The 25,561-nt window shown below is 41.8% G+C and overlaps 1 protein-coding gene and 2 pseudogenes across 6 annotated transcripts in view; 1 reads left to right on the forward strand and 2 right to left on the reverse strand.

The window, feature by feature from the left end:
• Positions 1 to 25,561, reverse strand: part of CUNH2orf76 (chromosome unknown C2orf76 homolog) — a 240,316-nt gene that overhangs the window by 205,065 nt on the left and 9,690 nt on the right. For all 6 annotated transcript variants that reach the window (XM_032412020.1, XM_032412002.1, XM_032412010.1 and 3 more), the window contains exon 2: positions 10,186 to 10,330. In XM_032412020.1, the coding sequence (XP_032267911.1) occupies positions 10,186 to 10,330 (145 nt within the window). The remainder of the gene's footprint in view (positions 1 to 10,185; positions 10,331 to 25,561) is intronic.
• LOC116636847 lies at positions 12,574 to 13,232 on the forward strand (annotated as a pseudogene).
• On the reverse strand, positions 20,395 to 20,522 carry LOC116638398 (annotated as a pseudogene).

The raw sequence follows: 25,561 nt of genomic DNA on the forward strand, positions 1-25,561 counted from the left end.
TGTGTGTTTTTTTTTTCCCCAGCTGCTTTTAAGATTTTCTCTTTATCACCAGCTATAAGCAATTTGATTAAATATGCCTTGGTGTAGCTTTCTTCATGTTTCTTGGGGATTTGTTGAACTGCTCCAATATGTGGGTTTATAGTTTTCATCACATTTGTAAAATTTTCAACCATCATTTCTTGGGGATTTGTTGAACTGCTCCAATATGTGGGTTTATAGTTTTCATTACATTTGTAAAATTTTCAACCATCATTTCTTCAAATATGTCTTCTGTCCCCCTGTTCCAGCTCCCATCCTCCTGGCCTCCAATTACATGTATATTTGGCTAGTGGAAGTTGCCCCACCCCTCTCTACTGCTCTATTTATTTTTCTTTCAGTCTTTTGTCTATGCTTTTAGATGGCTTTTGTTGCTTTGTTTTCAAGTTTACCGATCTTTTCCTCTGCCCCATCTGATCTACACGTTAATCCTACTCAGTGCATATCCATCTCAAATTCATATTTTTCATCTCTAATTCCATTTGGGTTTTTTTTTTTCCTATCCTCCATCTCTAACATGGTTCAATTGTCCCTCTACCTTCTTGAACATTTGCAATATAGTTTATAATAACTTTCAATTGTCCTTGTCTACTAATTTTGTCATCTGCAACATTTCTGGGCTGGCTTCAATTGATTGATTTCTCTCTTAATTATGGTTCATATTTTCTTGCTTCTTTGCATGCCTGGAAGTTCTGATTTGATGCAGGTCATTGTGAATCTTACCTTGTTTGAGTGCTGGATATTTGTGTATTTCTATAAACATTCTGAGCTTTGGTTAAATTACTTGGAAACTGTTAGATCCTTTTGAGTCTTGCTTTTGAGCTTTGTTAGGTGACAGCAGGGTAGAATTCACTCTAGGGTTCATTCTGCCTTACAATTCAGCAATACCCTTCTAGATACTCTGCCTGGTAACCTGTAAATTACAAGGTCTTCCAGTCTGGCTGGTATGGAAACAAACAAAAAACAAAAAACTATTCCCAGGCCTGTATGAGCTCTGAGCATTCTGCCTTCTGCTTACATCAGGTTGTTCTTTACCTGGCCTCTGGTAGTTTCCTCACACACTTGTGCTGACTGTATCCAACTGAAGATACACATCTGCAAATCTTCAAAGACACTGCAAATGTTCGGAGTGTTCTCTCTGTACAGCCCTCTCCACGCCAGTTCTCTGTTCTATGAACTCTCCAGGCTCCACTCCAGACTGCCAGCTGTGACTCCTGAACTCATGGAACTAACCAAGTTCTGTCTGCATTCCCCTTGGCCCTGCTCTGTGGCCTAAAGACTCTCTCCACCTTGTTTGTTTCTCTTATCCCAGGGATCACTGTCTTGTGCTCCCTCATGTCCAATATCTGAAAACCACTGTTTCATAAATCTTGCATAGTTTTTTCAGTTGTTTCAGATGGAAGAGTAAGTTCAGTCCCTGTTGTTCACCTGGGCTGAAAGGAAAATCTGTGGCATATCTATTACATTCCGGAAAGTATTTCCCACTTTGCACAGAGTTTTCCTTTAATTTTATCTTTCCCCACCTTTGAACTTAACTTTGAGACCTAATGAACTTTTACAGAAGATTGTGGGATTACAAGATGAATTCTGCAAAAAAATCAATTTAATATTTCATTACTGCAAAGTTCACAAAAAGGTAACCACTAACTTTACTCGTTCATTTAGGTCACCATAAAAGGCATCCATAGAAAAATTAATTAGTAAAATAAGGCAATTTAATAAATATACTGCTGGCAGTTAGGATGCCACAAAAAAAGTCTGAAATGTTGGGCGCCTGGGTGGCTCAGATGGTTAAGCGTTTGCCTTCGGCTCAAGTCATGATCCCAGGGTCCTGGGATTGAGTCCTGCATCGGGCTCCCTGCTCAGTGGGGAGCCTGTTTCTCCCTCTGCCTCTGCCTCTCTCTCTCTTTCTCTCTATGTCTCTCATGAATAAATAAATAAAAATCTTTAAAAGAAAAAGTCTGAAATGTTAAATCACATTTCAATGTAAAGATCAATAAAGTTTTGAACATTATTAAAATATTGATGGGCAATAAAATAATTCTTTACCTCATAGTAAAGCCTCTAAAAATAGAAGGGATACAATTTGTAACTTATTTTTAGATGCTAGCTCTACATTTAAAGACTTTTAGGAAAGCACGAACACCTACAGGAAAAAAAAGAAATTGACTAATTTAATGACTAATCTGTATGAGCAAGAATACCAATACCCACCATTAATCAGAACAATGTGCCAACATTATAACCTAATAAGGGGTCTTGTCTGATATTATAGTAAGATTCCAAGGTTAAGATCTATCAAGATGCTTTTCACTTTAATTATGAAATAACTAAACATAAAAAGTGTGGAGAATAGGGGCACCTGGGTGGCTCAGTCAGTTAAACTTCCGACTCTTGGTTTAGGCTCAGGTTGTGATTTCAGGGTCATGGGATCGAGCCCCGTGTCAGGCTCCACACTGGGCACATGCAGAGCCTGCTTAAGATTCTCTCCCTCTCCTTCGGCCCCCAGCCCCCCTGCTTGCTCGCTCTCTCGCTCTCTCTAAAAACTAAATTTTAAAAAAAAGTGTGGTGATTAGAACAAAATTCATTTAACCCACCAACCACATTTACTATATTGTCATGACTGCTTCAGACACTTTACTATTTTTTATTAAATAAAACAACATGATACAGTGGAAACCTTCTGTCTTTCCCTAGTCCCCTTATACCCCCCTTCCTAGAGATAACCACTGACTGCCCCTCACGTAACATATCCCCTTTATTGTTATACTCTCATTCCATAGGTCACAGCCACAGAGAATAGAGTGTTAGTTTGTGTCTTAAGTTTATAGAGTTAAATATTTAAACTAAAGAATCTACAGTATATTTTATAGTACAAACAAGAGAACATTGCCTCAACACAACATTGACGGAAGAGTCCCTTTGTGGTAAGGTGATAATGCGCTGTGACTTTGCTGCTGCAAAATTACCCTGTGTTCCCTTCTAAAAAAGAGGGGCATCGGAGGACTGCTTCTTTACAGCAGAAGGCGAAACAATAAACGTAGAAGGACTCACAGAGGAAGAAGAATCCTGAGTTTTGTAAACATCAATGATTCAAGTAAGGATCATCGAGAGATACTAAAACTCCCGGAAACCTGATATGTGAATGGTCTCAATGTTTATCACTCCATACACTACTTATTAATCAGAAAGATACTTTTACAACAGAGAAATCCGGTAGACAGTGCCTTAACCAAATGACAGAAATTTGTATGACAAATAACAGGGCAAAGCAACATCAGGCACTTCCCGATGTGATGCAACAGTAAGGAATCACCTCCATCGATTTCAGCAAACTATTTATGTAGAGGCGTGCTAATCAACATTTTAGGTTTTGTGTGACATACAGTCTGGGTCACAACTGTGGCTGTGATCCAAGAAACCTCATTTATAGAAACAGGTCGCAGGTCAGTCTTAGCTTGTCACAGCTCGTTGACCTGCAACCTACAGAATAATCTGGCCAAAAATGTTTAGCCTGAATCTAATCACAAGAAAACAATCAAATAAATCCAGATTTTAGGACAGTCTATAAGAACATGGACCTGGATTTAAAAAAAAAAAAAAAAATCAATACAATGACAGACAAAAGTTGGGGGGCTGTTCCAGATTAAAGGAAACTAAGAAGACAGGATGTGCCATGAAAAGATACAGTGGAGGGGCGCCTGGGTGGCTCAGTCGTTAAGCATCTGCCTTCAGCTCAGGTCATGATCCCAGAGTCCTGGGATCGAGCCCCACATCAGGCTTCCTGCTTGGCGGGAAGCCTGCTTCTCCCTCTCCCACTCCCCCTGCTTGTGTTCCTGCTCTTGCTATCTCTCTCTAATAAATAAAATCTTTAAAAAAAAAAAAAGAAGAAGAAAAGATACAGTGGAACCCTAAATACAAGTTTCTAAGTGAGAGAAACCAGTCTGCAAAGGCTACATATTGTGCAAATCCAAGCACATGATATCCCGGAAAAAGCAAAACTACAGACAGTAAAGAGATGAGCGGTTGCCTGGGGCTTGCAGGGGAGGATGAAGAGGTGAAGTATGGAGGATTTTTATGGCAGTGAAACTATTCTGTATGTGTAATGTGACACATTACTCATTTGTTGAAACCCACAGAACTTTACAGCACAAAGAGTGAACTTCAATGTATGCAAAGTAAAAAAAAAAAGAAAAGAAAAACACCACCATTCAGGAGGACGAGAATGCAGACGGTGACGAGAGAATCTAGATGTATTGCAAATGTATGAAACAACCTTCCTGAGGGCAGTGGAGGAAAAGCTGCTGACTTCAGTAACTGTGGCAATGAAGACATTTTTTTAATCTAAGGCAAAAGGAACTGCGCCAAAGCGCTGACTTCTAGTTAATATCAAGTTGCTTCCCAGAGGGTACAGATTAATGACTCTGTATACTGGAATTAAAAAATTAAGTAAATGGATGGCAGATGATGGGAGCCAGACTTCTCACTTAGAGTAGGAATATAAATACACAAGGGGAGGAAGCCAGAAGGATACGTGTTGGAATGGATTGGAAAACATCAGGAAGGACTCATGTTTAACATATAGATACAGATGGTGACATGAAAATACTCATAGATAGGTGTATACACAGGGTGATCTATTTCTTTGCTCTTTCAGCTGAGAGAGCTTTAAAGAACAATACCCTAGGAGTAGTGAGCACAGCTAGCACCCAGATCTGGCTCTCAGGAACCGGGGCTCCTTTGAGAAATGGCTGATTCTGGGACTGGGGCAGGATATAAACACGACGAGCCTGAAGCATCTTATAGCACCAGAAAGTGAGAAAGTACCCAACACACACACACAGACAGAAGGGGCACAGAAGACAACTCAAGGTCCCCAGTGGCCAGAGCCAGAAGAGTTTGCACAACAAAACAAAATCTCCCCTGCAGAAGAATTCCAAATAAATGATGTAGGTATTACCCCGTAAAGGAGGGGGAACGGAACTCCCCATTCTTGAACTGTGTGTGAGCTGTGCACAGCGACTGCCTTCCAAAGAGTACAAGATGAAGAGAGAGAAGACTAACTTTACAGTGGAGAAGCCTAACACTACCACAGCCGGGTGATCTAACGGCAATGATCATAATCATGTAGAAAGTACATGTCCCCGATATGACAGGATAAAAGTGACACTTCACCTTCATGGCCTTCCTCTCAAAAACCCATAACCCCAGTTTAATCACGAGAAATGTAGCAGGCAAATTCCACTAGAGGGCTGTCCTACAATAGGCTTGACCAGTGCCCTCAAAACCGTGAAAGCCATCAAGCAGGAAAGATGATTTGAGGAACCCATATGGCCCAGAGGAACCTAGGGAGACATGACAACTAAATGTAGTGTGCAATTCTAGAAGAGATCCTGGAACAGAATAAAGGTACTAGGTAAAAACTACGGAAACCAGGGGCGCCTAGGTGGCTCAGATGGTTAAGTGTCTGCCTTCGGCTCAGGTCATGATCCCAGGGTCCTGGGATCAAGCCCCATATCGGGCTCCTGGCTCAGTGAGGAGCCTGCTTCTCCCTCTCTCTCTGCCTCTCTCCCTGCTCATGCTTTCTCTCTCTCTCTGTATCTCTGTGTCTCAAATGAATAAATAAAATCTTAAAAAAAAAAAAAAAACTATGGAAACCAGAAGAAACCATAGACTAGTTAATGATGCCTCAATATTGGCTCATTCCTTGCAATAAATGTAGCAGACTAAGGTAAGACATTAGTAATGGGAAAATGTGGACAGGAGCATCAGATACAAAGAAACATACAAAGAAACTAACTCTCCTAGTATTCACCCAGTGGAACAGCTGCTTTACAGAGTAACATACCACCAGGAGTAAGGAGGGCTAGGGAAGCAGCTCTGAACTAGAAGGTTGGGCAAATCCTCTACAGCTTTTTTCTGTTTCCTGGGCGGACTGATTTTACATTCAGAATCAAGACCTGAAGTATTACAAAATATTTAAAAGCTTCCAAATCAAAGAATAATTAAAATGTCTTCTATTATCTAGATAATTGGTTTGTACACTACTCTGAATCTAGAAAATTAGTCATCTATGTAAGGTAGTATACAGGGTACGTCTGTGATCAGAATATCTGATTAACATCCATTCCCCATATGTTAATAACAGGTTTATTTTATTATATTTACATACTTATACATAAATATAATCTTTTATATTTATATTTATAGTTATAAATAGATGTATTTATATTTATTATATTTACACAACTTTAGGTTTTAATAGCATGATGTTGGGAAACTGATTCTCAATAAGTATGAATCCAGTTTAACCAAAGTTCCTTTGCTGAGGGAAAAACAGACAGTTATGAAAGGAGACTAGCTAGATTAAGGATGGCAAAAGGTGAACGGTTAGAAAGGCAACAAGGCATCTAAAATAACCCCTCCCCCCAAAAGATCATTCATCACAATGACCATTTCTGGCTATATGCAAAATTCACTATGCCACAGTGTCAAACCACTCTTCTAGCTTTCAGGGTTCAAAACACTAGAGCAAGGGGAACTCAGTGCAAAGACTCTAGACACAGTGAATCCATTTACCTTGGAGATCCCACTTCACAAGTGAGGCAGTAGATCAGAAGAAAGGCAACTTAGTGTGGTGTGTAAGAGAATATATGCTACTGGAGGGGCGGGGGTGGGAGGATGGGGTAACCGGGTGATGGGCATTAAGGAGGGTGCGTGATGTGATGAGCACTGGGTGTTATATGCAACTGATGAATTATTGAACACTACATCTGAAACTCAGGATGTACTATATGTTGCCTAATTGAATCTAAATTTTAAAAAAAGAGTACATATGCTAAGCAAAGTCAGTCAGAGAAAGATAAATACCATATGATTTCATGCATATGTGGAATTTAAGAAACAAAACAAATGAACCTAGGGGAAAGGAAGGAAAAATAAAATAAGATAAAAACAGAGAAGGAGACAAACCATAAGAGACTCTTAACTATAGGAAACAAACTAAGAGTTGCTGGAGAGGAGGTGGGTGATGGGCATTAAGGAGGGCATTTGATGAAATGAGCACTGGGTGTTATATGCAACTGATGAATCACTAAACTCTACCCCTGAAACTAGTAATACACTATATGTTAATTAACTGAATTTATTTATTTATTTATTTATTTTAAGATTTTGTTTATTTATTTATTTGACAGAGAGAGAGAAACAGCATGAGAGGGGATAGGGTCAGAGGGAGAAGCAGGCTCCCCGCTGAGCCGGGAGCCCGATGTGGGACTCGATCCCAGGACTCCGGGATCATGACCTGAGCCGAAGGCAGTCGCTTAACCAACTGAGCCACCCAGGCGCCCTAACTGAATTTAAATTTAAAAAAATTTTTTTAAATGTTGGGGCACCTGGGTGGCTCAGTCGTTAAGCGTCTGCCTTCGGCTCAGGTCATGATCCCAGGGTCCTGGGATCGAGCCCCGCATCAGGCTCCCTGCTCCACGGGAAGCCTGCTTCTCCCTCTCCCACTCCCCCTGCTTGTGTTCCCTCTCTCACTGCGTCTCTCTCTGTCAAATGAATAAATAAAATCTTTAAATAAATAAATAAAATAGTACACGTATAGTTAAACTGCCTGGGTTGAATTGCAGCTTTGCCTTTTATTAGCCATGTAACCTCAGGCAAGTTTCTTACCCTCTCTGTTCCTTAGCTTCTTCACCTATAAAATGGGATAAAACAGTTCCTACTTTAGAAGGATGAAATAAGGGGCACCTGGGTGGCTCAGCTGGTTAAGCGTCTGCCTTCAGCTCATGTCATGATCCCAGAGCCCTGGGATGGAGTCTCACATCGGGTTCCGTGCTCAGCAGGGAGTCTGCTTCTCCCTCTCCCTCTAACACTTCCCCTGCTTTGCTCATTAACTTGAAAAATTCCCCAGAAATAAACTCTTTGGTCTTTGTTATGTACAAAATTATAAAAGGTAGATATGTGGCCCACCACCCTTTCAGAGAAGTTCCACAGTGCCTCCAATCGGATAGGCTTGGGCACAGAGCCCACAACTCAAAAGAACCCGCACCCCAAAAGTTCACCCTTTAGTCAGTGGGACACATTTGCCACATGTACAATTAAAATAAGAAGCAGTTATGTTATTACTAACACAGGTGAAAGATGTGGACAGGCAGGGCTGAGCATCTAGCTGTGATCCGTACTACTACTCTGATGGGGAAGGCACCAATGGCATCTGGGAAGAGAAGAGCATAGTGACCCGGGGTGGGGTGAGGTCAGGGGGGGGGGGGGGGGGGGACAGCACATTTTCCCCCACCACTGCAGCAACCTGAAGATTATACCTCATTCTCAAGGACTTTGAGAAGAACTTATCCTGCACTGTACCAAGAACATCATAGCACTTACTATGACAATACTAAGAAACACTGTAATCCATAATACGCATAAAGATTTCAAAATAAGAAATATAGGGATTTGTTTTTATTTCAAAATCCAAATATGCTTCTGGTGTTATCTTTTCAAAAGCAAGACACTCTGTAATTGGCAATATCTTAGTACCAACTCTCAATTTCCCCCTAACAATTAAGAACACAGCAATAACAACATATGCTCCATATGTCAGCCTACAGTTACTATAAGGAGTAATGATGTTCTCCTTAGGAAATCTTTTAACAGTCACTACAAGGGAGACTGAGCGGTCTGTGTTCTGTATAGGTCGCCTACCTTGCCTACTCCCTACTCAGGTAATACTGAGCAGTAAAACTACCCAAAGTTGGAATTCTTTGTCCTATTTTTGCAACTTTTCTATGTCTAAAAGTATGTCAAAGTAAAAAAAAAAAAAATTAAGATGGCTATAAAGCAATATATTTGTCAAAACTCATGAAACTATAATCTGTACACCATATGTAAATTACATTTCAATTAAAATAACCAAAGCTCATTCTAGATGTTTTATCAAATGTTGACAATTGGAACACTTCAATAATTAAAAACAGGGGTTAGAGGGCGCCTGGGTGGCTCAGTTGGTTAAGCGGCTGCCTTCGGCTCAGGTCATGATCCCAGGGTCCTGGGACCGAGCCCCACATCGGGCTCCCCCTGCTCCGCAGGGAGCCTGCTTCTCCCACTCCCCTGCTTGTGTTCCCCCTCTCTCTGTAAGACAAATAAATAAATAATCTTTGGGGAAAAAAAAAAAACGGGGGTTAGAAACCCATCGAGGTCCTATCAAAAGCCTTCACTTGGGACACTTGGGTGGTTCAGTCAGTTAAGTGTCTGCCTTTGGCTCAGGTAATGATCCCAGGGTCCTGGGATCGAGTCCCACATTGGGAGCCTGCTTTTCCCTCAGTCTGCTGCTCCCCCTGCTTGTGCGCTCGCTCTCTCTCGTTCTCTGACAAATAAATAAATAAAATCTTTGGGGAAAAAGAAAGCCTTTGCTCACTTCATACCTATTGAATTTTAAGCTCGAAATGATAAAATAGCAGCAGTTGGTCTGGCTGTCATTTCTGTGATCTCAGTGACCAGCAGCTCTCATGATTCTCTGGCTGGGCAGAGGCCTGCCACCTTCCTAGCTTGCTCCCCATGAGGCCCTCTGTGTGCTCAGCCAGGTGACACAATTAGCTACATTGCATTCCCTTGTTAATCAACCTCCAAATACAAAAACCCATTATAAGAAAACCTAGATCTTAATTTTTTTTTAATTAAAAAAAAAGTGGGCGCCTGGGTGGCTCAGATGGTTAAACATCTGCCTTAGGCTCAGGTCATGATCCCAGAGTCCTGGGATCGAGTCCCATGTTGGGTTCCCTGCTCAGTGGGGAACCTGCTTCTCCTCTGCCCCTTCCCCCCCGCTCATGCTCTCACTCTCTCAAATAAATAAAATCTTTCAAAAAATTAAAAAATAAATAATAAAAAATTAAAAATTTAAAAAGGAGGGAAAAAAGGTAGAAGCCAAACATGAGGGTAATAATTCCTGAGGTGGCACACACAGTGCTAAATGAGCCTCGGGAAGGTACTTCAGGCTGATGCCAAGGAACAGAACAGGAGGTGACCTAGTACCTGTCTGAGAACCTAGATTAATATCTTTCAAAGTATTTTTAAAAGATTACCATCCATGTAATAGTCAACTATTTTTTCAAAATACTAATAAAGCAAAATGACTAAGACATCTCATACCTTGCTTTAGAAATACTATAAATTCCTTTGTAGTTTGGTCCAAATTAACTCCATGATATACTATAGGCTGGAAATTGCGATGCTCAAATGAACGAATGAGGCGAACTGTAATGGTCACTTCTTTGGAAGCCATGTGGAGAAATTCCTGTGGTAAGGGACATGAGAACAGTCTAAATAACATAAACTCATAATAATCTACAAGCCTGCATTTCCACCATGAGCTCCAGGGCACCCAGCCATCTCTCCCACATCGTATGGTTACTGACAGTCCCCAAACCTAGGCCAGAGCCCAGGCACCCACAAGGGTCCCAAGGTTACTCCCACCTATCCACTGTGACCCTAGACAGCTTTGTCATAGTCACTAATGTCCTGATTGGCACAAAATGATAAATCTCTCTCCCTCCTCCTCTGCCCCTCCCTTCCCCTCTTAAAAACAAAAAACAAACAAACAAAAAACAATGCAGCCAGGTTTCAAGCATCAGTTAATTCCCAAGTCCATGCTCTAATATGCTATTGGAAAATCATGCCAAATTATTTCCTCCCAAAAAATCTGCAAAGTTGCCCATGTTCTAAAGATACAATTATGGTATATTTCTATCTAGTAGTAACTACTTCATGGTACTTTCAACTTTACATATAATTTTCAGCCATAATATACAATTATACTAGGAAACAATACCTGTAATATGACACATTAGAAAGGATGTCCAACCGCACTAGTAATCAGAGAAATTCAAGATGAGACCTATCACTCACCAAACTAACAAACTAAAAAAAAATCTGATAATACCTAGTGTTGGCAAGGAACAGTGTGTAAAGCAATGAGAATTTAATCAGGGAAGGTGGGCATCCCCAACAGGTATCTTTTGATCCAGCAATTTCATTCAAAGGTACCCTAGGGAATCTGTGAAATACGTGCATACGAAGAACACTGTTAATTAATTGCAAAGACTAGAAACAACATGTCTGTCAACAGAAGAGATAAGGAAATTATGGCATACAGTGGAAGAGTACAAGCAGCAAAAATGAATGGACCCATGCATCAACATAAATGAATCTCAAAAATAGTATGGCAAATGAAAAAAAAAAAAAAAAGCAAGTTGCAGAAGAGTCATAGTACCCCACCACTTACACTAAAGTTCAAAAACATAGCTTTTATTATGTTTAAAAGGAGATAATTATAAAATTTTTAAAAATAAATAAATAAAAGGAGGTAACTGTTATTTCTGAGGCAAAGGAAGGATTATGCAATTAGAGAGAAGTACATGGGCCATTATATTGGTAGCATTTCACATCTTAAGCAGGATGTTAGGTACATGGATAATGTATTACTCTTTATGCCTTTTAGTGTGTCTGGACTATTTCATAATATACCCAAACAAGCCACACTAATTTGGCCTAGAAAATCTCTGTATCATAGAATGCTTAAACAAATATTTTACTAAGGTTGAGAGAATATATAGCACATTATGTGTGAAAAGCAAAGGTTCAAGCTGTTTTAATACAAAAATTTATAATTATAATTTACATTGTTTATATTTAAATGAATGGTTCTTAATGAGCTTAATCATTTTTTTTCCCCTCTAAAATAAGGTAAGGGCTCACCTTATAATCTTGCTTAGTACTTAATGACCTCAAATTAACAACTGGAATGGATACTTCCAATATTAGCGATGACATTATTTCTTCTTAAACCTGGATTACCATGCTCCCCCAAAATTCTGATCTTAGAATCTATCAAGTAATAGCACTTCAGCAGACATCTACAAAATTACAATGTAAGATATACTGAAGTACTTGATAAAGTATACTTCTTGAAAAAGGGATACTGTAAAAGATTTCTGTAAAAGATTTTAGAACAGTGTTACAGGTTTGCTGAAATCATGACCACTTCTTCCTCCTGTCATGGAGCTCCCACAACAACAAAGAAGCCCTCCAAAACACACACACACACATCCAGGCACACATGCTAGGAAGCCCTATCATGTAGTCCAAGTCCCCAAAGAGTTTAGACATGCCAGATCTAACTAAAAATCAACTCCACCTCTTCGCTGTAACACACAGTTGGATTTCACATAATAGAATCTTAATGAATAGTAGCCACTTTTAGCAAGTCAACTTGGGATAAAATAGGTTTGGGCATAAGGAGAGCTCATGGAGGCAGGAGAAGATCCTAGATTCCCAGGTGCAATAAATAAACCATATAAATGGTCTAACGAGGCTGGTCAGACTGGCACATACATGGCTTGTGAAACTTTTATAATTAGAGGTTTGTTCCTTCCACTTAATAAAAAGCTGCCCAAATGTCATCCTTAAATAGTTGAAATTTTGCATTTGTGTTCATACCTAATTTTGGTCAGCAATGCATTGTCGTCTTCATCAGAAATTTGTTATAATTTGTACTCAGTCACTAAAGAATAATAGCTACTGCCCCAACCTCCTCATCTAGCTTGAAACACCGGCGCCACCAAGATGCCGGCTTACCACTCTTCTCTCATGGGCCCTGACACCAAACTCATTGGAAACATGGCACTGTTGCCTATCAGAAGTCAGTTCAAAGGACCTGCCCCTAGAGAGACAAAAGATACAGATATTGTGGATGAAGCCATCTATTACTTTAAGGCCAATGTCTTCTTCAAAAACTATGAGATTAAGAATGAAGCTGATAGAACCTTGATATATATAACTCTCTACATTTCTGAGTGTCTAAAGAAACTCCAAAAGTGCAATTCCAAAAGCCAAGGTGAAAAAGAAATGTATACGCTGGGAATCACTAACTTTCCCATTCCTGGAGGGCCTGGTTTTCCACTTAATGCAATTTATGCCAAACCTGCAAACAAACAGGAAGATGAGGTGATGAGGGCCTACTTAACAGCAACTGAGACAAGAGACTGGACTGAGACTTTGTGAGAAAGTTTTTGACCCTCAGAATGATAAACCTAGCACGTGGTGGACTTGCTTTGTGAAGAGACAGTTCATGAACAAGAGTCTTTCAGGACCTGGACAGTGAAAGGAGCCTGGGCAGACACTTTCCACAGCTGTGGGCAGCATTTTACAGCAAGATGTACACAATTATTTGCCTATATTTGATAAAGTTTTATACAGAAGAGAGAAGAGAGCATGTCTTCACTTGAAGAGCTCTTTATCAAGAATTTGGGTGGGGGAGGGAAGAATGGGTGATTTGAAATTTTCTGCAGTATTAAGCTAGTGCTTAATAAAAATAAGTAAGAATAAAGAAATTTCTAACATTCCATGTCAAAAAAAAAAAAATAGCTATTGTCAGGAGGCAACCATTACCTGATTTGTCCTAAGGACGGCAGGAATTGCAGCTTGTAGGGGTGCCTGGGTGGCTCAGTCTGTTAAAGGTCTGCTTTTGGCTCAGGTCATGATCCCAGCGTCCTGGGATCCAGCCCCATGTGGGGGGCGTGGGGAGGGCGGCTTCTCCCTTTGCCCTTCTCCCCACCCCCTACTAGCCCCTACTCCCACTCACTCTCTTGCACTCTCTCTCTCTCTCAAATAAATAAAATCTTAAAAAAAGAAAAAAAAGAACTACAGCTTGCTAGTTTAGGGAGGCAGGCATACTGAAGAGACAGTTTAGAAAGCTAATATTACAGATTATAAAATATGGTATTTTCCCAGAGGTTCAGCTACTTAAAAAAAAAAAAAATCTGGTCAAATTTAAAAGGCATCCTACTGAAGCGACAGAGAAGCCAAAACCAATAAAAACTTTGGAATAAATTAACAAAAAATATTCAAGGACAGACGAAAGATTTGAATAAATGAAATGACCATGTTGTTAACTATGAAGGCTCAAAGTTGTAAAGAAATCAATTCTCCCCTAAATTCATCTAGAAACTGAATAAAATCTCAATCAAAATATAAAAGGGTACCTTGGGGGACCTGTCACAAATATTTCTAAAATCTGGAAGAATAAATTTGTGAGCTTAGTCAGCAAAGTCATAAAAAAAAAAAAGGCAGCACCAATTATTACAACACATTATTAAGCAATAGTTAGACATATAATAGTATACATGAATAAGCTGGTATGATTCATATATTCACCAAAGTCAGTAATAAAAATTTTAAAGGACAATTAAGCTGTAGCAATTCAAGCTGGATAATGAAGCAGGAAAAACTGGCAAATCAGTGGAACACAACAGAAAACTCAGAAATAGACTCAAGATTAGAGAACTGAGTATAAAAGTGGTGTCTGAAGGCACCTGGGTGGCTCAGTCGGTTAAGCGTCTGCCTTTGGCTCAGGTCATGATCCCGGGGTCCTGGGATCGAGTCCCACATTAGGCTCCTTGTTCTGCGGGGAGCCTGCTTCTCCCTCTCCTCCCCACTTCTGCTCTCTCTATGTTTGTCTCTCTCTCAAAAAAATAAATAAAATCTAAAAAAAAAAGTGGTGTTTGACATTAGTGGGGAAAAGATTATTTAATAAATGGCACTGGGAAAAACTGGTCAGACATTCAGAGAAAAGTAATGCTAGATCCTTACTGTATCCCTTATACAAAAATAAATCATACATGGAACAAATATTCACACTTAACTGTAAAATCATAAGAGAGGCACCAGAAAAATGGGCACATATTTTTATAATCTTACGGTAAGAAAGGCCTTCCTAAGTGAATAAAAATCAGCAACCATCCAGAAAAAGGCTGATAGGTATAACAACAGAAATATGTAAGAAAAGACCAATACCTTAGTAGAAACATGGGTAAAGGTAATTGGCTATCTTTAGGGGTGGCTCGGTCAGTTAAGCAGCTGCCTTCGGCTCAGGTCAGGATCTCAGAGTCCTGGGATCGAGCCCCATGTCGGGCTCCCTGCTCAGTGGGGAGTCTGTTTCTCCCTCTCCCTCTGCCTCCCGCTCTGCCTATTTGTGCTCTGTCAAATAAATAAATAAAATCTTTAAAAAAAAAGAGGAGGTCAGCATCCAAGTTCAGACTAGAAAATTCTGCTCAATAAATGACTTGGTTTCTTTTTGCTTTATTTTATTTTATTTGTCAGAGAGAGACAGAGAGAGAGCACGAGCACGAGCAGGGGGAGCAGCAGGCAGAGAGAGAAGCTGACTCTCCGCTGAGCAGGGAGCCTGATGCGGGGCTCGATGCAGGGCTCGATCGCAGGACCCTGGGATCATGACCTGAGCTGAAGGCAGACGCTTAACCGACTGAGCCACCAGGCATCCCTGACTTGGTTTCTTCAATAAATAACACAAGAAATAAAGAAGGGGATGAAGATTATAAATTAAAAGAGACTTAAAGAGATCAACCAATGCAACATTTTAAATGGATTCTGATTTGCATAAATGTTTTTAATGTGAGAAATTTTAAACATATAAAAAATAGAATATGACGATATTAAGAATATTAATTCTCTTTATTTGATATTATTATATTTTTGAGTTCTTATCTTAAAAGAGTAAGGTATATATAGGTGAAATGGTATGAATAATTTGCTTTCAAACACCCTGGCAGAGGAAAAACCAGTATGAGAGTGTAGATTAAAAGAAAAAACGGCAGAACATTGTTAACTGCTCAAGCTGGGTATATACAGGACCTCGTCATGCTATTCTATTTTTTATGTTTAAAATTTCTCACAATAGAAACATTTTAAGAAAAATACACAAAGATGTACATTCAAGGAACTTGTTTTTCATTGAAGTGCTTCTAGGAGTTAACAAAAAATTAGAATCCATCTAGATGCCCATCAACGAAGAACTGCTTAGGTAAACTCTGTCACACAGTTACCATAAGATAAAATCCCCTGCAGCCACTACAGGGGATCCGTGGGTACCATTTTGGAAGATGGCTATGACAGACCAGTGAACTAAAAAACAAGCTAGAAAACCACAGGCATGTAGTATCTCCATAAGCACACGAAGACATCGAGTGCCATTTACCAAAATGCTGACAGTGGCTATCTCTGAATGGTAGAAATATAAGACTTCTCTGTTTTATATATTTTTAATATTGCTTGATGTTTTAATAACGATTATGTGTTTTTAAGTTAAGCTGTTTCACTGTATACTTAACATTTGTGCTTCTCTGGTGTGTTTTGCATGGACAAAAAGTTATTTTTAAAACAAAGCCATTTCCTTTTAAGAGGTAACAGGACAAAAGTAAACAATACAGAACTGATGTATCAATACTGTCAAGGATAGAGAGGGTGAGGAACTTAGTCATGCAACGGACATGCAGTTAAGGGATACCAATAAATCTCAAATGCATGCAACAGTCAGAGGTTCCAGAAGTAGGTCACACACCCAGGACAAGTCTAATCTTGTCTGAGATGGCACAGAGGCCCTCAGTACCCAGCCCCTCCCTCCACTCTGATGCTACCTGTCACCACCACGATCCACCTTCCACATAGCACTCCAGCAGCCAAGACAGCCCACAGTCTCCCACACATACCACAGTTTCCAAGCATCGGCCACACCTTCCGCCCCCGGCTTTCCCCACATTCCCTCTGTCCCGCACCTCTTTGCCTCACCACGCAGGCAGCCTTCAAAACTCAGTCGGGACCACCTGCTCCAGGACACCCTTGCCATCAGCAACTCCTCTGCCCTGGGCTCAGCTACCAGACCCTCTGGCTGGCCACAGCACCTGGTCATGTCACAGGGAAGACAGCTGTTGAAGGGGTCTGGCTTATCAGCCCCTTGAGGGAAAGAATGCTATACGGCTTATTTTGGATACAGCAACATGTGTGGCCTGAGGCACACCAGAACCCCAACAACGTCAGCAGAACCGAGTGCAGCTAAGGGGCTGAGGAAAACCTGAATCCTTTCCTGCACTGCAGTCATAGTACCTCGGGTCTATGAGCTTTTCCACTTCCCATAAAAATATTTGAGACCTTAGGGAGCCTGGGTGGCTCAGAAGGTTAAGCGTCTGCCTTCAGCTCAGGTCATGATCCCAGGGTCCTGGGATCGAGTCCCACACCGGGTTCCCCGCTCCGCGGGGAGTCTGCTTCTCCCTCTGCCTCCTCACCCCGCCCCACCCCCCACCCCCCCTCCCCTGGGCCCCCATGTACACTCCCCCCCCTTTTCCAAAAAAAAAAAAAAATCTTAAAAAAAAAAAAAAAAGGAAGAAAATATTTGAGACCTTAAAGAAAAGTCCTATTGCTCCAGAATATGAAAACTTTTAAAAATCGGAAGTAACATTTAATCAAATACCTGCACCATATAACATTTCAACAGCAACTCAACTCTATTCATAATGATGTTAGGTTTAATATAGGATATGTGTACATTTTAAATGATGTAGTGTGGTGATTTGAAAAGAAACAGTACTGAGGGGTGAGGGGTGTAAAAAAAAAAAAAAGAGAGAGAGAGAGAGAAAGTGACAGTGCCTAGGAGTTAGGAAGGTCTTTAAACCTCCCTGCCTAAAAAAAACCTGTTCTGGCTGATACTTACCCAGCTGGTTTGGGATAATGAAGAAGCCACCATATCCAAAGCAAACTCAACTCTTGAAAACAAAGAAAAAACAAAAGAAACAGAAAATCTGTGTAGGAACCTCCTCACAGAGAGCTCCCACGTCCCCGACAGGTAGCGGGTGTCTCATTAGAGCCAAGAATGGATGCAGCCCAGCAGCCTCCCCTCCTGGACTAGAATTCCCTGGTCCTTACAGGGCAGGTCGGAGCTGTTTTTTTAAGGCCCAGGCTCCAGCAGCATGAACGGCAAAGATGGAAATTCAGCATGGAAGGGTCAGGGAAAGCCAAGCCAAGCTGCATGCTAGCTTCCCTAAACACCCAGCTATTCTCATTCCAAGCTGGCCCCTCTCCTCATTGCAAAATTCTGAGTGGAGGGACTGTCAACCAGCTGGCACGGGCTCCTGAGGTGAAAAAATTGAGCACAGTATGTAAAGGCTCAGAGCCTACCATGACAAGTACAAAATATGCATACTCACAGAACACTTAGTTGTTGATGTTAGGCGGATCTCTATCAGCCCAAATGAGATAAATGAAACAACTAACTGCAGCCAGTGCTGGTTATTCGCAGTGGATAAGTTCTATCAAGTGGTCGCAAACACTGAATTAGTGAATACTGAACCGCTGCTCCTAGGGAAATACAGGGTTAGGTTCTCATGAGTCACTGGTGCATCTGGTCGCAACATTTTCATCAACTGACCAATATGTAACCTTGTTTTATGTGTGTTTATGTTTAAAGATGCCTGATTTTATATTGCTGATTTCTTACTAACATTCAACACACAGCCAACAGCACTATAACTCAGGTCTGGAAAAAAGTTTATCTAAGGCATGTATTTTTCTCCTTCAGGCACATCACAGCCTTCCTGGGCACTTCAGCACTCCAGGTGGGGGCCATTTTAAATAGTGAGATGGCCAACAAAAAGCACAAAAATGTGAAAAGCATGGCACTAAACAGAGCGCAAACCAGACACTTGTTTACAGTATGAGAGCTGAAACAAGAAGGTCCCCTGGTTTGACCTCAGCTGGGAATGTGAATATTGGTTAACTCAAATTTTTCAGTGTTCTGCACATTTCAACCAAAAAAGTACTCTGAGTCTTGCATACAGGGTTACAAATAAATTTTAATGAGTAGGCAAATTCACACAGAATATGCAAATAAGGAAGACTGACTTTATTACCCAAAAAAAAGGACATGCGCCTTTGAAGCATTTGAAGAAAGCATGCTCTTGACCTTTTTGTAAGAGAATGGAATCCAAAATGAGTTAAGTATTAGAAGCTGTGACAGTACGAAAACACTCAACATTTGAGCAGTTAAGATGGAGGAGGATTCTATAACCACCAGACAGAAGAGGGTACTGGGTGACCTTCCTTCCTGCAACCCGCAGGTTTCTGAGAAGTGGTGGATAGGACTTGAATTTTAACAGACCCCTAGGGTGAATCATTTTGGAAAAACTAAAAATCTTTGTGAACTTGTATCTGCTTCCTAAATGTAAATATTATAAAGCCAAAATTGCCATATAACAAGTTTGCTTCAAAGTTCGTCTTACCCATATGGGGCCCTGGCTGGCTCATTCAGTAGAGCCTGCGACTCTTGATCTCTGGGTTGTAAGTTCAAGTTCCATGTTGGGTGTAGATATTACTTAAAAGTAAAATTTAAAAAAAAAGCTTGTGTTGCCCACAAAGAAAAGGTACAACTTTCAAAAAAGTACTGTTCTAACCAAAGAATATATATGTTTATTGCACTAAATGCCTAGTTTTCCTCTAGAGTTAGGAACTAATATTACAGGGCAAAGAGTTAATTCACCTTCTTTTTGAAACAAATCAATAAAAAGAGGATAAGAAAGACAGTTTATTGTTCCTTTATGTGAGGAAACTAAAGTGGCACAGATGATCAGGTATAAAAGTAGGATAAAGAAGGAATTCTGCTAAGATGACAATCACTGAAATGCAAATGATTCTAAAATCGCACCTTACTGATTGTGGAGTAAATAATCATATGTATTGCTAAATATCATCTAAATAGGTCATTTCACCAAAAAAAAAAAAGTTGTTTAAGACCTGGGGAGGAGAGGGAAAAAAAACATTATTTTTATTACTCTTAAAAATACTGAGCACCTGCTAAGTAGGTGAATGATAAATGTTCACCTTTTAAAGAGAACCCAACCTTGGCCAGTAAGTTTATATTTCTAAAGTTCATAAGAATCATTTATGAAGTTCGTAAATTAAATCACATCACATTGAAGATTATGACTAAAAGTGAAATGTTGGGTGCCTGGGTGGCTCAGTCGTTAAGCGTCTGCCTTCGGCTCAGGTCACGATCCCAGGGTCCTGGGATCGAGCCCTGCGTCGGGCTCCCTGCTCCGCGGGAAGCCTGCTTCTCCCTCTCCCACTCTCCCTGCTTGTGTTCCTGCTCTCGCTGTCTCTCTCTCTGTCAAATAAATAAATAAAATCTTTAAAAAAAATAAAAGTGAAATGTTAATCTCTTCTGGCCTGTTTCAAAAGCATTTTTTGTTTTTTAACTCTTAGAGGGAGAACAAAACTTTATTCCAAAAATAGATCTCAGGGGCTCCTGGGTGGCTCATTCGGTTAAGCAACTGCTCAGGGCATGATCCCAGAGTCCCAGTATAGAGTCCCACATCAGGCTACCTGCTCAGTGGGGAGTCTGCTTCTCACTCTGACCCTACCCCCCTTTCGTGCTCTCTGTCGCAAATAAATAAAATCTTAAAAAAAAATTAAAAAAATAAAAATAGATCTCAGTGACAATGAAATAGTAAAAGCTGGTCATTATAATACAAATGGAGAAAAATGAACAGGAATTGGCTTTAAATTTTTTCAAAAGCATAATTTTTAATTAGCAATAATCGCGCCTCAGATAAACCTCATTGGCTACGATACTGCCACTGCACAAAGCTAAAAGCGTAATTTTTAAAATATGAAATTAAGTATACACTTATAGACTAAGACCATGTGAGGATTAAATAAACATTTGAGAAAGTCATTTTCAATGTATTAACTTATGATTTTAAAGTCTTTAACCTCAACCTTTTTTTTTTTTTTTTTTAGGTAGGTCAAGAAAAATAGTCTTCCTCCTTAGGTGTTCACATAGCACAGTATGTACAAAATAAATATTAGAATATTAGCTAAATCTGATGGCTAGCAAACACTTCTCAGTGTTGTAAGTACTTCATTGCATAATGCCATTAGCAGCTGCCCTTTCCTGCGCAAGGGTCATAAGCAATTCTAGTCAACAAACTGTTGACTAGAGTATAGTCACTCTGAGTGTATTACCCCCTGAAAAATCAACACCTATAATTCCACAGACCTGCCTTTGTGACCCTCAAATTAGGGCAAATACACAAAATCACAATTTGTGTTCTCTGCTCAAAACAAGGCAAGATACTCAGAGAACTGACTATCCTGGACAGTTGAGTTTTCCAAAGGGCTTAGACACCTAACTCTTTGGAAAGAATACTTCACACACTTTCCTTCTGAAACATGACATATGGAATACAAGTTCTATTTTTCTTGATTCACAATCATCAGTGAGAACGTTAATCCTTGTACCGTGTGTTGGGAGGCAAGTCTCCACAGATCTCTCACACGTTTGCCTCTCTTATGAGGAACTGGCTGCTCCAGTTCTGAACGCTCTATGCCCAGGTGTGTGTCTAGCAAACAGCCTAGAAATGTCCTCTCTCTCCAGAGGAGAAGGCAGGTTTGCTTGCTGTCCAGTATAATAAAAGTAGTGTCTCCGGGGCGCCTGGGTGGCTCAGTCATTAAGCGTCTGCCTTTGGCTCAGGTCATGATCCCGGGGTCCTGGGATCGAGCCCCGCATCGGGCTTCCTGCTCCGTGGGAAGCCTGCTTCTCCCTCTCTCACTTCCCCTGCTTGTGTTCCCTCTCTCACTGTGTCTCTCTGTCAAATAAATAAATAAAATCTTTTAAAAAAAAAAAAAAATGTAGTGTCTCCCTCTGGGCTGAGGTTGGGCAGGTTTGTTCGCAGCACTTTATAAAAGATTAAGATTACCTGAACTCAGGGCTCTCCAGCCTGACTCAAACCCACTGCGTGGACAGCATCCTGCTGGGCCCTTCCCACTCCCCCCAGGGGATCTGTGGGGCAAGAAGCACTGACACAAACATGCAATGCATGCTTCTGCCTGTGCTATATAGAGTCCTCTGGCTCTGACCCCAGAGTGCCATGTCTTTTGCCAGTGTCTGGCAAACTGTGACAGGCTGACTGTTGGCTTTCAAGTAGGACAAAATCTCAGCTTCTTCACAGTTCTTGGCAGCTGTTGCTGACAAGAATGGATGCTGCCACAGACAGGGCTTTTTGGATCAGGCAAAGGTCTCGTGGGCTTAGGGGATATAAGAAGATCCCCTGGGATCTGGCAGCAAATGCTCTTGTCCAAGCGCTTGGACAAGAGAAAGGGTTAATTAATTCTAGAGGATGAGCAGCAAAGGGGAGGACTGCAAGGAGCTGTCCAGTGGTGCTTTGGCTGTCCGTCAGTCAGTCGGTCGGTCAGTCAGTCACTCTCCCTAGCAATGCTGCACATCACCCACCCCTCTGATGAGAGGCAACGTGGCTGCAGCAACAGTGAAGGAGTCCGCAAAGCCGAAACAAATGATGTCAGCAATGAGGATCTAGAGCTTTGGGTGACTGAAAAGTTCATTAAGTTGAGCCAGGCCACTTGGAACTAAAAGCATGCCTTACTGACTGGCACAGAGCTGCTCTCCTGCTGTGCACCCCCAGTTCCTCCCCTCACCCTCTACTCTGACATCTGCTTTAAGGAGGAGGAGGATTATGGGTAGGCTGGGCTCTCCCTGTCCCTAAGAGAGACTGAAGACTTTACGTATCCAAGTACACCGGGGAACTTCAGGGAGGGGAGGGACTCAAACTTTCTTTTTTTTTTTTTTTAAAGATTTTATTTAGAGAGAGACAGGAGAGAGGGAACACAAGCAGACGGAAAGGGAGAGGGAGAAGCAGGCTCCCCGGTGAGCAGGGAGCCCGATGCGGGGCTCGATCCCAGGACCCTGGCATCATGACCTGAGCCGAAGGCAGACGCTTAACGACTGAGCCACCCAGGTGCCCGGGACTCAAACTTTCATGGCTCTGTGGATACAAACACCCAGGTACCATCCTACCTGGATCTGTGCTGGGAAGAAGTACTCAGATTCAGCCAAAGGGGTTTGGACAGGATTCACGGTGGGAAAGAGACTAACACGACCCAGTGGATGGGGGCCCTTCAGGCCAATTCAAAGTACTGTTGTTTTTACATGTGAATGTATGAATGGTACGTTACATTTACTTACACTTCCCTGTATGAAGTGCCAGAGCGGATTCTTCCCCCATCGGGAAGAGCTACGCCACCACAAGCTCCCCAGGCTCCCTCCCTGTGAAGAACCCAAAATGGACACGGTCACTCTGCTCAGTGGCAGAACTTCAAGGCCATTCCCATAGCCCTGGCTAATGTTCCCACAGATGGAGCTTATATTTTTACTGACATCTGAGCTGTCACCAAAGGCCTAGTGGTTTGATCTGCCTCTTGGAAAACTATCCACTGTGAACTGTGACAATTATCAGCTGCTGACTGAACCACCGGGGCAACTCATCTAGATGCCCTCTTCTCCGATGAGACCCCCTGGCCTCCAGCTCCTGCTGGAGCCCGCACCATCCAGACCACCACCACTGCCACCTGGGTCCGTCCTCATGCACGGGCACAACAACAAGAACTCCACCTCTGAGGAGGGCCACCGCCAGGCTTGTGACTCCAGCCAGAAGCTGACGCGTTGGTCCTGCGGTGAGGGAGGCCACATGGCACACACTGCTGCCCAACCCTCACCCCTGCTCCCAGCAGATGGATGACATTCGACCTTTGACCTCCTCTCAGGACTCCACACTCCCGATGGCAGTTTTTTCCAGGTTTCAGTATTAATGTTGCAAATCACCTGACTCTGGTCACGCCACCGTGACCCTTGAAATGAACCTGCGCCGTGTGTTTGGTTTTCCATCCTATTTGCAGTCTGACCATGGTTCATCTTTTATCATCAACACTAAGGAACAATGGGCTAAAAGTCGAGGTATTCCATAGACGTTCCACTCCTCCACCATCCACAGCCATCTGGCATCATGACGCATTGAAAAAGCCTCCTGAAAAATCAACTTGAAAAGATTTCTCAGCCGACCTGCCCAACCTCCGGGAGCACATAACGTGGGGCAGCGGTCTATGCACTGAATGTGGCCACCCCCAGAAAAGGACTGGCCTCTCGCAGCCATTTCCTGGGTAATGATCCGAACACACAAAATTGAGGCAGGGGAGGGGCGTTTATACAGACCAATGTGAAATCCTGGGATTCCACCCTGGCCATTCCTTTGTATAATGCTTCTTTCTTTCCTCTACAGAAACCCCCCTGCCAGCCCATGTGACAAGAAGCCAAAAGGGGCTTAGGGGATTTGAATTCTGGATTCTCTTGAACTGACCAGGTCCTAGATCACAAGCATAATGACCACTCAAATACACTGCAGGCCAAAGTGGGGGACATAATGAGTTTTATATGGGGGGCCTCTATGAGTTTTATAAAAATTCCCTTTGGGGGCTGGCGGGGGGGAGTGGTGCCTGGCTGGCTCAGTCAGTGGAATGTGTGACTCCTGATCTTGGGGTCGAGTTCGAGCCCCATGTTGGGTATAGAGATTACTTAAAAATAAAATCTTTAAAAAAAAATATCTTCAGGGAATAGGAGCTAATTAGAAGAAAGGTAAAGTTATAGCTAGTGGAATGAGACACACAGATTTTTGTAGAGGTGGAGGGAAGGAAATAACCTCAGCATCTAAGGCATCTACACAGAGAACAACTTATACCCCAGGAGATGTGTGTGGGAAGGATCGCTCATTAGAGATCTTCTGTCTTGAAAACTACCTGCCCTTACAAAAGTCCTCATGAAGCAAAACAGCCTGCTGAATTGCCCCCAAACTATTCTAAGCACCTCCAATTTACTGACACCTGAATCTGCCAAGTCCTGAAAGATGGCTCTGACCACAATAGATCACCATTATCAGAACTGTCTATCAGAAACACATATCCCAGCTCCTATGCCTCCCATGCAAAACACCTGCCAACATTTCCAGGTGTCTTCTTCACTGCCGCACGCCACCCCCTTCCCACAGCCACGCCATGGGACAAACAAATGTCACTCAGCTAGTGGCACAGACAAACAAGACAGACCAGACTGACTGCCCTCAGGCAGTCCCTCCAAAAATAAGTTCCAAATGCAATGATGTGTACTCAAGTGAGAACCCTAATGCCTACCAGCTGGCAAAAGGTTATACTGGAGGCCTTGACGCCTTGTGCCCTCAGGAAACAAACTGAGGGTTGCTGGAGTGGGGGGTGGGGTGGGAGGGATGGGGTGACTGGGTGATGGACACTGGGGAGGGTATGTGTTCTGGTAAGCGCTGTGAATTGTGCAAGACTGTTGAATCTCAGATCTGTACCTCTGAAACAAATAATGCAATATATGTTAAGAAAGAAAAGAAGAAGAAGAAGAATGTAGCAGGAGGGGAAGAATGAAGGGGGGGAAATCGGAGGGGGAGAAGAACCATGAGAGACGATGGACTCTGAAAAACAAACTGAGGGTTCTAGAGGGGAGGGGGTTGGGAGGATGGGTTAGCCTGGTGATGGGTATTGAGGAGGGCACGTTCTGCATGGAGCACTGGGTGTTATGCACAAACAATGAATCATGGAACACTATATCTAAACTAATGATGTAATGTATGGGGATTAACATAACAATAAAAAAATTTAAAAAAAAAAAAACCATCATGAGCAAGCTCTTGGATACCAACAAGCAGACCAACAGTGGCAATCACTCCAAAACTAATCTTAATTACTCAGGGGGAGCTTCTAGAAAGATTAACTGGCTCATTACTTCAAGTGTACCCTATGGGTAGTTTTCCCTACAATG

The sequence above is a fragment of the Phoca vitulina genome, unplaced genomic scaffold (assembly GCF_004348235.1).
Source record: "Phoca vitulina isolate PV1807 unplaced genomic scaffold, GSC_HSeal_1.0 scaffold1, whole genome shotgun sequence".
NCBI lineage: Eukaryota > Metazoa > Chordata > Mammalia > Carnivora > Phocidae > Phoca > Phoca vitulina.